Source organism: Vulpes lagopus, chromosome 10 (assembly GCF_018345385.1).
Source record: "Vulpes lagopus strain Blue_001 chromosome 10, ASM1834538v1, whole genome shotgun sequence".
In the NCBI taxonomy this organism is placed as follows: Eukaryota; Metazoa; Chordata; class Mammalia; order Carnivora; family Canidae; genus Vulpes; species Vulpes lagopus.
Window position 1 is genome coordinate 103,529,892 of NC_054833.1, and position 13,646 is coordinate 103,543,537.

At 53.7% G+C, this 13,646-nt stretch overlaps 1 protein-coding gene across 1 annotated transcript in view; it reads right to left on the reverse strand.

Moving 5' to 3' along the window:
• The window catches only part of VAC14 (VAC14 component of PIKFYVE complex), a 101,090-nt gene that overhangs the window by 43,791 nt on the left and 43,653 nt on the right, over positions 1-13,646 (reverse strand). Inside the window, exon 13 of the mRNA XM_041772479.1 lies at positions 7,729-7,885. Coding sequence (XP_041628413.1) covers positions 7,729-7,885 — 157 coding nt within the window. The remainder of the gene's footprint in view (positions 1-7,728; positions 7,886-13,646) is intronic.

Here is a 13,646-nt window from a genome sequence, read left to right on the forward strand (position 1 = left end):
CCTGTGGTGGCCTGGCTGCACACCACCAACACTGGTGGTGGTGTGGACTGGAACCTTCTCTGGGACACTCATCTGTGATGGCTCCTGAGTCCCTGTCCCCTTCTTGCCAACCTACATCATTTCCAGGCTGAGGGCCATTTAGGTTCCAAAGTATTCCAAAGGACAAAGGAACCCAAACAGGGAGTGACCATAAAGAAATCTTCCACGATATGGGGCCACAGTCTCCATTCTCTGGGGGCTGGGTTATCTCGGGCAGGTGGAAACATTGAGCACAGTGTTTAAGAGCAAAGCTGGGGAGTCCATCATATCTGGTTCAGATCAGATATTTACCTATTATTGGCTGTGCAACTTTGGGCAAGTCTCAAAGTTGGCTCTCTCTTTGGGCCAGGGAGCAGAGACTGTTTGCCATTCCAGAGCCCTAAGCCTCAATTTCTTTCCCTGTAAGGTAGGGCCAATTAGAGCCTCTATTCTTTCATTAAAAACAATTTTTTTTTTCACTAAGTAATCTTTATGCCCAAGGTGGGGCTCAAACTCACGAGATCAAGAGTCCTGTGCTCCACAGACTGAGCCAGCTAGGCACCCCCAAAAAGAGTCCCTTTAAATGAAACAAAAAATGTAATGCCCTGGGCCTGAGGCCTGCCACACAGTCCATTTCAGTGAATTGGGGGTGAGATGCTGCTGTTAGCAAACATGTCGGAACTCTGAGCACTGCAAGGGGCAGACTTTTCCCATTTCTCAGTGTTGGAATACATGACTGAGGGCTGGGGGACAGTCTGGAAAGTCTGAGTGAAGAGATTTCAGACCTGGGACAACTTTACAGTCAGTGCCTTGCTGGGAGGCAGGGAGGCTGCAAAGGGAAGACTGAATCACCTGTAACTCCCCTGAGTGCCAGCCCAGCATTTGGGGAGGGAGCTGTGCCCACCTCTCGGCTGACAGCTGGCCCAAGATGGTGGAAGAGAAGGCTTGGGGCTGTTCTGAAGACAGCCTGGTCTTCTTAGCCATAGCCCCCTCTGGGCCACAGGATTAAGTCTCAATGTCCGGGCCCCCATGGCAACCCCTGGAGCTGAGGCCCCTAGTGGGAGGGAGGGGGAGGGCAGAATGACATCTGGGAGAAGCCATGGCAAATGACTCACATTCTCACAGTGCAGTGGTTGCTGGGAAAGCTTTTATAGCTCAGCCCTCCCAGCGCTCCTGTTTAAAGACTACAAAGAGCAGGAGGCTGGGTACAGAGTGGGGGCCGGGCCCCTGTCGGAGAGCCAGAGCCGGCTTATGGGAGTGTCAGGGAGTTGCTGGGGCCTGCAGCTGTTGGGCAGAGACTTTTGTCCCTCAGGCTCCCACCCACCAGAATGGGCTCTCTTCGAGGAGGAGCCTCTGCAGGACTGGCCTGGGAGCTTGGAAAGCTCACTGCAAGGCCAGCCCGACTGTATAGAGATGACAGGTCTGGGCAGGACAGGCAACCCTTCCCAGGTGGGCTGGTCGAGGACAGGGCCAGCTTGGTGCTCACCATGCACAAGGTGAGGGCCTCCTTGGTCTCTCCTAGCCTCCTGTTCCCACTGGTTCCTCAGCCACTTTTCTGACTGACCAGCCCCCGCAGGCCCAGCTGGCTTGAGACAGAACCTGAGAGATGCTCTTGGGCAGGGCTGCAGGCACAGAAGGGAGATGAGGTGGAGAGACAAGTAAACTCACGCCAGGAAGTGTTACTACATGGAATGACAGGCCTCTCTCAGCTGAACTAATTTCTGCCCAACCGCAGCCCACTCTTCCCCGTGGAGGGTACACAGCGCCTCATTGGCTACTGCTGCCTGCCTTTGGCTCTTGCTCACCTCACCCTCGACAGCGGGGCAGGGAATTGGCCTCTTTTCTCAATAGCTCTGCTAAGAGCCAGCTCTGCCTGTGGGGCCCTGGGCTAGGTGCTGCTGGCCCTTTAGGAAGGGGGCAGAGCCTGGCCAGAAGCCCAGCACCCAGTTCCCGGCAGGCCATCCAATACTGTGTCCTGAGGAGGTGCTGGGATGCCAGGGCCAGGAGGCTTTTGCTTGGGTGGCACTGCCAACAGCCTTCCAGGCCCACCAAAGAGAGGTCTGAGCTGTTCTGGCTGGGGCCCAGGAAGTGGGGTAGTTGGGAACCACCTGGCCTTGGGTCTCAATAGAGTCCTACTCTTCAAGGGGACAGGAGAGTGGGGTTTCCATTCCCCGATTCTGCCTAAGACCAGCCCCTCGGCTGAATGCCGCCTGCTTTGCATTTCTGATTTGGAGAAGTTTGGAGAAGTGGGCTCTGGCAGGAAGTTCACGTGACTGCTGGCTAGCCCAGGGGCAGACAGATGCTGTCGGGAGCGCTCTGTGTACAAAAGCAGGCTGGTGGGGTGGGCGGCCAGGGAGCCAGCCGTGCAGATGTTGCTAAGTGAAACCTGATGTGGCGACATGAGAATCTGCAGAACGTCTCACAAACAACCTTCCCTGGGATGTTTTAGATTGAGTTTTGTGGCTATGACGTGAAGGAGCCTCACATGTCAGGATAAAAATAGCTCTGGCCTCAATAGGCAAAGCAAGCTACAGTTCAACAAAACCAGATGTGAAGGCCTCCGTGGCCCAGCTCAGACCCGGCGTGGTCCCTGCTCAGCTCCCCACCCTCTTGCTCCTGTCTCTCCCGTGGGTTGGGGCCCATGTGCTCAGCCAGCCCCTCGGATGGGCATCTGGCTCTGCCACCCAGAGAATGTGGAGGAAAAGGCTGGGGGACTGGGGCAGATCCAGGCCCCTGGCTGACTGGTAAGGCAGGGTTGAGGAAGTGACACCTTCTCTGGGGCTGGTTCCTGTGTGTGAAGCTCACAGAGAAACAGAGCCTAGCACAGTGCCTGGTACAGGGATTGCACCGAGGAGGGGCTGTGTGACTGGGAGGCTAGCACAGAACCCAGGGACACAGGTAGGGAAGCGGCAACTTCCCCTACCGGATCAAGGGGCCGGAGGGAGGCCAAGGACTCTGGTGCAGCAGGGTCTCAGGAGGCATGGAGTCTGCTGAATCGGAGAGCCCAGACCTCACAGCCGCAGGGAAAAAAGAGTGGTGAAGATGTAGCAACGGCACCCTTGGGACTTGATCCAAGAGGCAGTCATTTTCTTTGCTGTGAGCCGGCCCAGCTGAGGCTGGGGAGCCCTCCACCCCGGGCAGTGACCCAAATCCAGGAGGCTTTCCAGCTGCCTGCCTCAGAGAAAGAGATAAGCTAATGGGCCACAGCAGGGCCCAGAAGGAGCTTCCAGCTGACAGGGCAGTAGAGAGGGGCTGTGTCAGGGAAGACTGATGCTGAGAGCGGCTGGGCCAAGAGCAGCACTGGAGAGACACAGGAGGCAGGAGCCTCAGGGCCATCGCTGAGACCGGGCCTGGGATGCAGAGGGCTACTGGCTCTCCACCTGGGGACAAGCAAAGACCTGGGTGGTGGTGCTGACACAGCACTGATGATGGGGTGGCCAGCTCTGGTGCCCCTTCTTTCCATCGTTGTAATGACTCTGAAATTATCCCGACTGGACGCCTGACTCTGGGCATCCAGGGATGAATACAGCCTAGATCCTTCTGACTCTGGCACCCATGCTGTCTGAAAGAGTATGTAGGAAGAAGGCCTTTTAAGATTCCAAGAGCAATGGAGAAGGCTTTTGGGGCTAGGAAGTAGGTCTGGTGTGGCTGGAAGAAGTGGAGGCACCAGAAGGCATGAGTTGCTGAGGTGGACAAGGCCAAAATAGGGTCCCTGATGTCACTATGCAGAGAAGGGAGATCTTCAAGGGTATGCCAGGCTGGGGCTGTGGCCCACCACCCCAAAGGAGAAGCCTGGACTGCTGGCCTGGCCACCACTGCTCGGCTCCCCCTCCTTGGGTGGTAGAAGCTTCCAGTCCTGGGCAAGTGCTTTTGTCCTCTAAGCATGGGGTAAAGAGAACAGACTTTCAGGCTGGGCTCCTGGGTCAGCACCAGCACCTACCGCACTCCTGTGTCAGGTAAGAATGACAATAGCGCTTCCTTTCACAGTTGTTGTGAGGAGTCGAGGGGTTACCCCACAGTGAGGTTCAGTAGGCCGACACATGGGAAGTACTCAGAACAGCCTCCTGTCTTAACAAGCTCAAGTATTATAGTTGCTGGTACTACTGGGAAAAATGCCCAGGGAGGGCTTCCTGGGTTTCTTCTAGAACTTGTTTGTGAATATGGCCACACCAGCCTGGGCGATAAGGAACGGAATGGAATCAGAACATTTAATTTCTGCCCCTGCTTTTAGAGCTGGGATCTAACTCCACCTTGGACCAGAGAACCCCGCAGGGCACTCGGACATGAGTAGTCCTCCCACCAAGAATGCGCCCCCTTGGCTAGAAGGGAAAGAAAGGGAAGACTGGGTTTTGGGGGCAAACATCAGTCCTACAGTGACCTCTGACCCCAGATGCCACAGTGCTGCAGTTTCTGGCCAAGGCTGTTCCCTCTCCTGCGGTAGGAACATCCAGGCCCCAGGAGGGCCAGGCATGTCTCAACTGAGGGACTGATCCCAGAGGCCTCCTGCTTCTGCTGAGCCTTCTGTTGGGCTCAGGGTCAGGCCCCTCAGATCTGCTCGAAGGGGGCTCATCATCTGTTCTTCCCAGATCCTAGGAGGCCTCAGCCAGCATCCCCAAGTGGAGATGGGAAGAGAATACACGAAAGCCACCCAGTTAAAGGCGACCCGAGTGGTTGTTTTCGTTTCATTTCTCCAAATCACAATTGGGAGACTGCAAAATGTTGGATCCCTCCACTGGCTTCCCTCAGGGCTGCCCACTCAGGCAGCTCCCCTCTGGGATGCCCCAGAAATGGCCCTCTTCCTGGCCCGCAACTCTGTGAAGATCAACAACAAAGTGGGGGGGTGGAAAAAGCAAGACCATCGCCTCTGCCCACACGCTCCACGCTGGAGAGAGATGTTCGCACTAGACCAGGTGGGAGGAACATCCCGCGTGGGTAGTAACTTGCCTGTGGGCCCTGGGCCTATGGCTATGGTGTATTTAGGCCCACACGGGCAGCTTCCCAATCCTCGCATTAAATCTGCACCATTTGAGTTTATAGATCCAGTGAACAGGCAGGACCATTTGGTTCCTGACAAATGTGCTGATTTTGTCTTTGCTAGATTCCCTGCTTCCTTGGCTTTCCAGAAAGACCCTTTCCTGTGGGGGTGGTGGTGCTCTATCCTAAAGGGACAGTACCACACCCTGCGAGTTCTCAGAGCTGTGCCCTGGAAAGCCAGAGGGAAGTAAAATCCAAACAGGAAGAGGGTCTGGCCTTGCAGCCTCTGTCCACGTGCATGGCCAGATGGTAAAAGACAGAATGACCCTCTTACATGCCTGAGAAGCACTGGGAGAAAAAGCAGCCCACAGATGAATGACACTTCCTGCATGCTTTCTGACCTAAATAGCCACCCCCAACATCCTTGGTGCCGGGCCAGTGCCCTCCCCAAGGCAGCTGAAGCAAGAGAGGGGACAGGGCCCAGCTCTGGTTTTCTGTGCTCTTCTCTTACTGGTTTGAACTTGACCTTTTAAACATCATGGACCCATCTGAAAAATTTGGTGCCAGCTGTGGACACACATGCACGTGTGGTTCCCACACACTCTGCAGCAAACATGTGAGTCTCAGGCTCAGGGCACGTGGCCCATGGTGCTGCGTATCCTTGAAGAAAGAAATGTTATTAACTGTAGGCACTTCCTCAGTGTTCTGTCCAGGATGGAATTTTTTCTCATCTGGCATATTTCGTTGTTTTTCTATGAATTCAGGGTGAGTCCCTGGCTGGTATGAGCCACTCTGACAGCCCTGGTGAGTTGGGGCAAATCTTCACCATCTCAGCCTCGCTAGTGGCTCACTCACCTTGGCAGGGCAAGGAGCCAGGGTTCAGAGCACTGTGTCATCTGAGACTCCCCTCAGCTCTTGCTCCCCAGGGGCTGAGAGTGCCCCTCATGGAGCTTCCTGTCTGGGCCTTCCCAGGGCACACACCCTGCCCTCTCCAGCAGCCCTGGGCCCCAAGCCATTTATCAGGTCCATCCGTCCACTAATGAATAAGCATTTCAGTCATCAACTTCCTGATGCCCAGAGAAAGAGAAAAAACATGTTAGAGACAGAGGGACAGATCCTGGAGAGTCCTAGAGACAGAGGTCTCCTTTCCCTGCTTGAGGCTGCGCTGCCTCAGGTTTGGCTTCTCCTACTCTGAGGAGGAGAGAAGATTCCAGACAAGTGTTTCCTGGGGAGGGAGTCTGAAGGCTGGCTCCAACCCACAGGATGCCTTCCCCTGGCTCTACCCCTCTTGCAGTCACTTCTCACCCCCACCCCCCAGTCCCTGCACTTCCCTGCCTCAGTGAGACCCCACCCCTGGTGCCCTGTGTGGCCTGGTGCCCACACTCAACCTCTGGCGTTCTTGCCATTCGCCCCAGGGGCTTCAGGTTGACCCCCCAAGTGCTGACGTGGAACACAGGATGGAAAATGGAATCCTGGGCTATGGGACAGAGGGTGGGGACCTCCCCAAGGGTCCAGGGTCAGGATGTGGGAGCCTCCCAACCATGGCCTCTGACTGCCCAGAGGAAACTGGGCTCATGGGCAAGGAAGCCACTACATCCTGGGGAAACAAGAGAAGGAAACTAAGCTGCCACCAGAGCCCCTCACTCTTTCCTTGCTTTGGGTAGAAATAGACGGACACTTGGGACCAGTCACAGGCAGAGAATATGCAGGAATGGTGACCTGAAGCCTGGGGTCCTATGTGGTACCCCACTGTAGGAGCTGGGGGAGCCCTTGACTTCACATGTCACCAGGGACACGTCTCCAATACGAGGGCCTTCTGTGACTTAGCCTGGCAGCCTTGGGGTGCAGCCAGGCCTGCAGGGCTCTGGTGGCTCCAGGGAGCAGGCGTTCTCACGGCCAGGTACCAGAGTGCCTCTGGGGGTGCAGCCTGCTAGAGTGGCAGGAGGGAAGCTGCAAGGTCCTCAATCTATTTGACATTTGGCTTCTACATCCAAGGAGGAGCCATCTAGGACCTTGTAACTGGATGTCAAGAACCACTCAGGGGACAAAGAGATACCTCCAGGCAAACACCCAAGATTAACTGGGGACTTTCCTATAAACTTGCATCCTTGGCATTTCCTGGGATCACGTCACTGGAGAGAACTGGCGTTTGCCTGGGAGGGAGGAGCTGGGAGTTGCACTGGCCCAGGGAGAAGAGCCACCTGCTGTTTGGAAGGACTCTGAGGGGCGAGCCCCAGGAACACCATGGCCACCTTTATGTCCAAGGACTGCCCGGAAACATCCTGTTTGAATTATCCCCTCTCTTGCCTGGGCTGCCTGCCATGTTGTTTGCTATTTTTAGCTCCCCCTATGAGGAAGGAAATGGCTGCCTGGTCTTCCACCTGTGCGACCCAAGGCTCCAAAGCCCCCAGATTCCTGACTGGGGAGACGCTGCCCCAGCGAAAGAGACAATCAGCTGACTCAGATGGTTTTATATTTAGCTGGTGGCTCAAAAGTATGAAGGGTGCAGGAAGATGAGGAAAAGAGGATGTGAGGGAGGTACAAGGGGGTGGGGAGGCAGCAGGAGGGCGAGGTCTGTCTGCCTCTCAGAGAGCAGAAGAAATTTCTAACTGCCCATATCCTAGCAGAGCTCTGGAGCTCAAGCGGGGCAGCTCAAAGGAGTGCTCGGTCTAGGACAAGACTGAGCACTAGCATTCCCCGGGTCCCTGAGGCTGTAACCAGAAGGGGACTACTTACCAGAAGTATTCAGTAGGTTGGCTCTGCCAGGGGTGGGCACCTGAAGCTCTGAGTGGCTGACCCGGAAGTCAGGGCCATCAAGGGGGCCTGGGTCATCCGTCTGGCCTGCAGGGGAGGAGGCAATTTCTGCCAATACCTCTAGATCCTTCAGAATAACCTGGGGGAGAAAAGCAGAGGATGAAGGACAGGAACCTCTGGAGAGCTGTGGTCAGAGACAGAGAGCTGCCTCCAGGGGGAGGGTGGGGAGAGGTCCGCAGAGGGTGACAGGCTGGTAAGAGCTACCAAGACTATGGCTGTAACAGTACTCAGAAAGTTCTGTAAAAGACACGATTGAAAAGAACACAGACAGGCAGAAGATGGGGGCAAGTGGAGGAAAGAAGCTGGAGTCTGAGGCATGAGAGTAAGCTTTCGTATGGTCACTCCTCTCTGAGCCCCTAAGCAGGGACTCGAGAGGTCTCCAGAAGATGTGAGACTCAGGCATCAGGGTGTGGTCTGTGAGGTGTGTGTCCCAGGATTCCTGGGCTGCCCATGCCCTGAGGTTAACCTGTGCGAGGGACCAATAGTGCCCTCTAGGCTGGTTTGCTGGCCACAGTTCAGCTCACCACCGGGCCATGTAACAGATTCTTTTTTTTTTTTTTTTTTAAAGATTTTATTTATTTATTCATGAAAGACAGAGAGAGAGGCAGAGACACAGGCAGAGGGAGAAGCAGGCTCCATGCCGGAGGCCCGACGTGGGACTCAATCCCCGGTCTCCAGGATCACGGCCTGAGCCAAAGGCAGGCGCCAAACCGCTGAGCCACCCAGGGATCCCCGTAAAAGATTCTTCTAGAGGTGACACCAGGCTACTCTTTTTTTTTTTAAATTTTTATTTATTTATGATAGTCACAGAGAGAGAGAGAGAGAGGCAGAGACACAGGCGGAGGGAGAAGCAGGCTCCATGCACCGGGAGCCTGACGTGGGATTCGATCCCGGGTCTCCAGGATCGCGCCCTGGGCCAAAGGCAGGCGCAAAACCACTGCGCCACCCAGGGATCCCCGACACCAGGCTACTCTTACATTCAGAACATGATTCTAGGCTCCAAGATGGGGGACTTCCTAACTTCTGGACACACTGTTCAATTCTCCACCGCCTCCTTGATGTTCATATGTAGGCCTGATCCCTGCCCACTAAGTTCTTCCAAGGAAGACATGGAATTGAGCATGAGGAACAGCTGAGTGTTAGCCCCAATCAGTGCTGTGTGTCAGAAGGTTCCCCAGAGCTGCCTCCGTACCCTCTATACCCTGTCCGCCCTGCACAGGCATCTCCTCTTGCCCTTCATCTGACATTCATAGCCAGCAGGGCGCTGCCTCAGCAGGGCAGGGTGTGTGTGTGTGCGCGCGTGCGTGCCTGCATAGCACACCTGTCCCAGCTCTATCAGCAAGGCTCCCGCCACACTGCAGGTAGGGCTGCCTGCCCCTCCCCCACATTCGTCTCTGCTCTGTGCCTGTCCTGGCACAGCTGTGCCAGCAGGACTGTCCACAGCACTCAGCAGATACCTGTGGGTATGGATGGGTGACTGTCTCTGAACCCAGGCTGAGAATTACTATGGCAATCGTGGGCTTTGGTTCTGGACTTGTGGCAGTGACACAGAGCATCCCCACGGGGAGTGGGCTGTGCGCGCCATGACAGACCAGCTAGCTGGAATATGGTGACAATAGTCAAGATAAGGCTATTCCAGGGCTTTCTATGAGATGGTGAAAATGTTCTGGAGTTAGATAATAGTGATGGCCACACCACCTCATAAATATACTAGAAAACCACTGAACCATATATTTTAAAAGGGCAAATTTTATCTCAAAAAAAAAAAAAAAAAAGGATAAAGCTACTCCTCAAAGCTTCAAAGTGGTTCCTGTCTCAGTGCAAGTGACACACCAGTGCATCCTCCTGCCCAGCCCCAGTTGTCACTTCTGGTATCCTCTCTGCCAGCCCTGGCTCTCCAGACCTCTCCCAGCAACACAGTGTGCTCAGCACTCAACTGTCCCACAAGCTGGTGGTTTTGTTTTGCTTCCTGTCCTGCCACACTCCAGCCTCCCCCAGGCTGGACATAGTGCGCGCGCACGCGCGCGCACACACACACACACACACACACACACACACACACACACCTCCCACCTAACTGTCCTTTCCTTCATTCCTTCTTGGCTCTCAGCACTGCCTGAGCCTCCACTGTGCCAGCCACTGTGTGGGTGCTGGGCTGCAGGTGAGTCCAACATGCCTCTGCCCACGGCCTGGCAGGGAGACCCATACTCGCCTGCCCTTACAAGCATAGATACGTAAAATTTTGGAACATTCTGACTGCTAGGCCTGCAGGGGATGTATCCATGCTGGCTGAAGATCGTGGCTGCTAAGCAGCCCTAGACAGATGGCAGGAATGAGCACTGCCGTGCCGAGGCCAAGAGCTGAGGGCCGGAACAGGTCTAGGCCCAGAAGCAGAGAGGCCCAGGCCATCTGCTCCCCAGGAAGCTCTCTACTTCAACAGTGGCAAGAAGAGGACACAAGGACAGGGTGGGATGGGGGAAAAGATAGCTAGACAGGCAACAGTGCCGTGCTACTTGACAGAGCGGCCTGAGCACTCTGTCACACACTCTGTCTGAGCACTGGGCCACACACTCAAGATACTCAAGTGTCCAAGCAAGTCACGGTCTAAAGGGCAGGGAGGTGAAGGGAGACCTGGGAGTCCGGTGGGGGAATGGCTCACTCAAATTAAACAGTGAGGCAAGAAGCAAGGCAACTGTGCCCCAAGAAGGTAAACAGAGTCACCACAGGTACACTTCCATCCCTAGCGTTTACCCAAGGCCAAAAATGTGTTCACACAGGACACGTTACATAGAAATGTTCACAGCCTCAGCGATCATCATGGCTAGAAAAGGGAAACCACCACCAAGGTTCTGATACCAATTCTGACGTGTTTTCTTCTGATACCGCTGACCATCTTACAGTTCAACTCAATTCTGGAGGTAGCGCCAGGTCCCACAGGCTGAGGGCCCAGTCCTACAAGCCTGCCCCTTTCCGCTGCCACCCACCCCTGCTTCTGATGCCAATTCCAAGTCCAGGCTGTCATCTGTGCTTCTGATGACCAGCTACAAGAGCAAAGGTTCCAAAACCCCCTCCTTGGGTTTCACTAATTTGTTAGAGTGGTTTGTGATACTAGAAACACTGTACTGACTAGATCACTGGTTTATTATAAAAAAACGTAACTCAGGAACAGCCAGATAAAAGACATGCGAAGGAGCACAGAGCTTCCATGCTCTCCGGGGTGTCACTTTCCCCAACTCTCCATATGGTCACCAACCTGGGAGCTCTCTAAAACCCATCCTTTTGGGTTTTTAAGGAGGCTTCATTACATAGGTAGAGCTAATGAAATCACTGGCTGTTGGCAGTTGATGTAACCTCCAGCTACTCTTTCCTCCTTGAAGGCTGGGTTGAAAGTTCAACCCTCTCATCACATGGTTGGTTCTCCTGGCACCCAGGCCCCCATCCTCTGGGCATCCCAGTCACTTCACTAACCTAACAAAAGTCACCTGTATTATTTTCAACACTTAGGAAATTCCAAGGGTTTTAGGAGCTCTGTGTGCCAGAACCAGGGATGAAGTCCAAATATGTCTTTCTTACTCTATATCACAATATCACAAACCCAAATGTGTATCAACTGATAAATGGATAAATAGAACATGGCATATCTGTGCCAGGAACTATTCTTTGGCAATAAAAGGAATGAAATTCTGATATATGCTATAAAATGGATGAACCTTAAAAAAACATTTGCTAAGAGAAGCCAGATGCAAAAGGCCACATATTGTATGATGATTCCACTTATGTGAAATGTTCAGACCAGACAAATCCAGAGAGACAGAGTAGCTTGAGGCTGCCAGGGGCTGTGGGAGGGAGTCATGGGGAGCGACTGCTAATTGGTACGGGGTTTCTCTTTAGGGTGATAAAAATGTTCCAGAATTAGCTAGCACTGATGTTTGCACAACCTTGTCAAAATACTAAAACCCACTAAGTTGTATACTTTATTTTTTAAAAATATTTTATTTTTTTAAAGTAATCTCTACCCCCAACGTGGGGCTTAAGCTCATGACCCCAAGATCAAGAGTTGCTCGTTCTGCCAACTGAGCCAGCCAGGTGCCCCTAAACTGTGTATTTTAAAAGGGTGAATTTTATGGTTGGTGAATTGTATCTAAAAAAAAGAAGAGAAAAAAAAAGGAAAAAATTTTTTTAAATAAAAAAAGCAGAGAATCAAATCAAAACCTCCAATTGGCACCGTAAATAGTCCGGTGGTACCTCTAGAGCAGTCTGCCCTTGCTGTGCCCATGGGCAAGGTGGCAGGGGCCTCGCTGCCTCCCTACGATCTCGGGCCTGGTTCTGACTCACAGGAGGGCTGAGAGACTCAGGGAGGCCACTTGTGTCCCTACATCTCCTGGCATCTGCACCCTGCTGCAGCCCTGAGGTGCAGGCTACTCTCCCAAGGCTGGCTGTGCAGGTGGGCGGAGGCACATGTCTTCTAGGCAGCAAATCCTGGAGGTCAAATGTGGCTGAAGAGAAAAGTGCAGAATGGCTGGGGCCAGCCTAGCACTCTGCCACATCCCAACCCCACAAAGGCCAACGTGGCCCACACCAGGCTTTTGGCGGGTAGTTCCTTCCCTAACAGAAAAGATGCTCCGAAAGAACTACCAGCACCTGAGGCCTGGCCTGTGAGATGCTCCAACCCTCAGAGTAGCCCCGAGGCCAGGCTGCAAGGGACAGGGAGAGCCAAGGAGGAAGCTCTCCTCACTCCCCGCTAGAATTAATGCCCTCATCTGCTGTCACTCTCCCCACTGCAGAGTGACCTGCTCAAAGGATCAAGGAGTCCACTTCAAACTCAGCTCTGGCCCCCAAACCAGAGCCCTGTAAGTGACACTGGGCTTCGTGGTCAGACAATCCTGACGTCCAGTCAGTTAACTTTGCCCCTCCAGCCCCTCCCTCAGCATGTACTGAGTACCTACCCACTGTGGGCCAGCACCTGTGTTGACTGGAGATGTGAAGCCAGACAGGATGGCCCTGCCTCTCCTGACAGTGACATTGGGGAGACAGGCGGTAAACAAACACTCACGATGCAGTGCATCTGCAACTGGAGCCAGCAACTTGGCCTGTGGGGATCCGGAGGCTTCAGAAGTACCTGAGCAGCAGCTTGCCAGGGGCCCAGGGGTAGAGGAAGGCTTGCATTCTCTTACCTAGCATAAACCTTTCATGGACACAGAGGCAGAATCACGTGACACATTCCAGGAACCTAAGCTTCAGTCTAGCTCTGGAGTGGGGCACGGGACTGGGTTGGGCGTTAAACAGGAGACAGCAGGCTATAAATGGAGTCACTTGTGCTACATCCCATGACAACAAACCAAGACTTAATACCTAACTTAACTGCAGTTTCAACCTTTAACTTTTAAAGGAACATAGCCTTTGGCCAGTCAACATGGAATTACCTGGTCAGCTCTGGTGAGATAATCCTCCTGGCAGACCGCTTCCCGTTCTCTTAGGAAGGTGACTTTGCCCAGAACAATGCATTCTTTGATAATACTTTTCTCTCTCTGCCCCCTTCCTGCCTTTAAAAACCTTTCCTCTCCTACAGCTTCTTCCTAGGCTACATGGGGATGCTGCCTGTTTCAAGAATTGTGGAATAAAGCCAATTTGATATTTAAATTTACTCCGTTGAAGTTTTGTTATTTACCAGGGGGCCATGGCCAGAAACCAGGCAGAAGTCAGAGGCAGGGGCAGGACCCAGACAAAGAGTTTTAAACTTGGTTTTACAGATGATGGGGGGATGCCTGGGTGGCTCAGCGGTTGAGTGCCACCTTCGGCCCAGGGCATGATCCCGGGCCCGGATCCAGGATCGAGTCCCA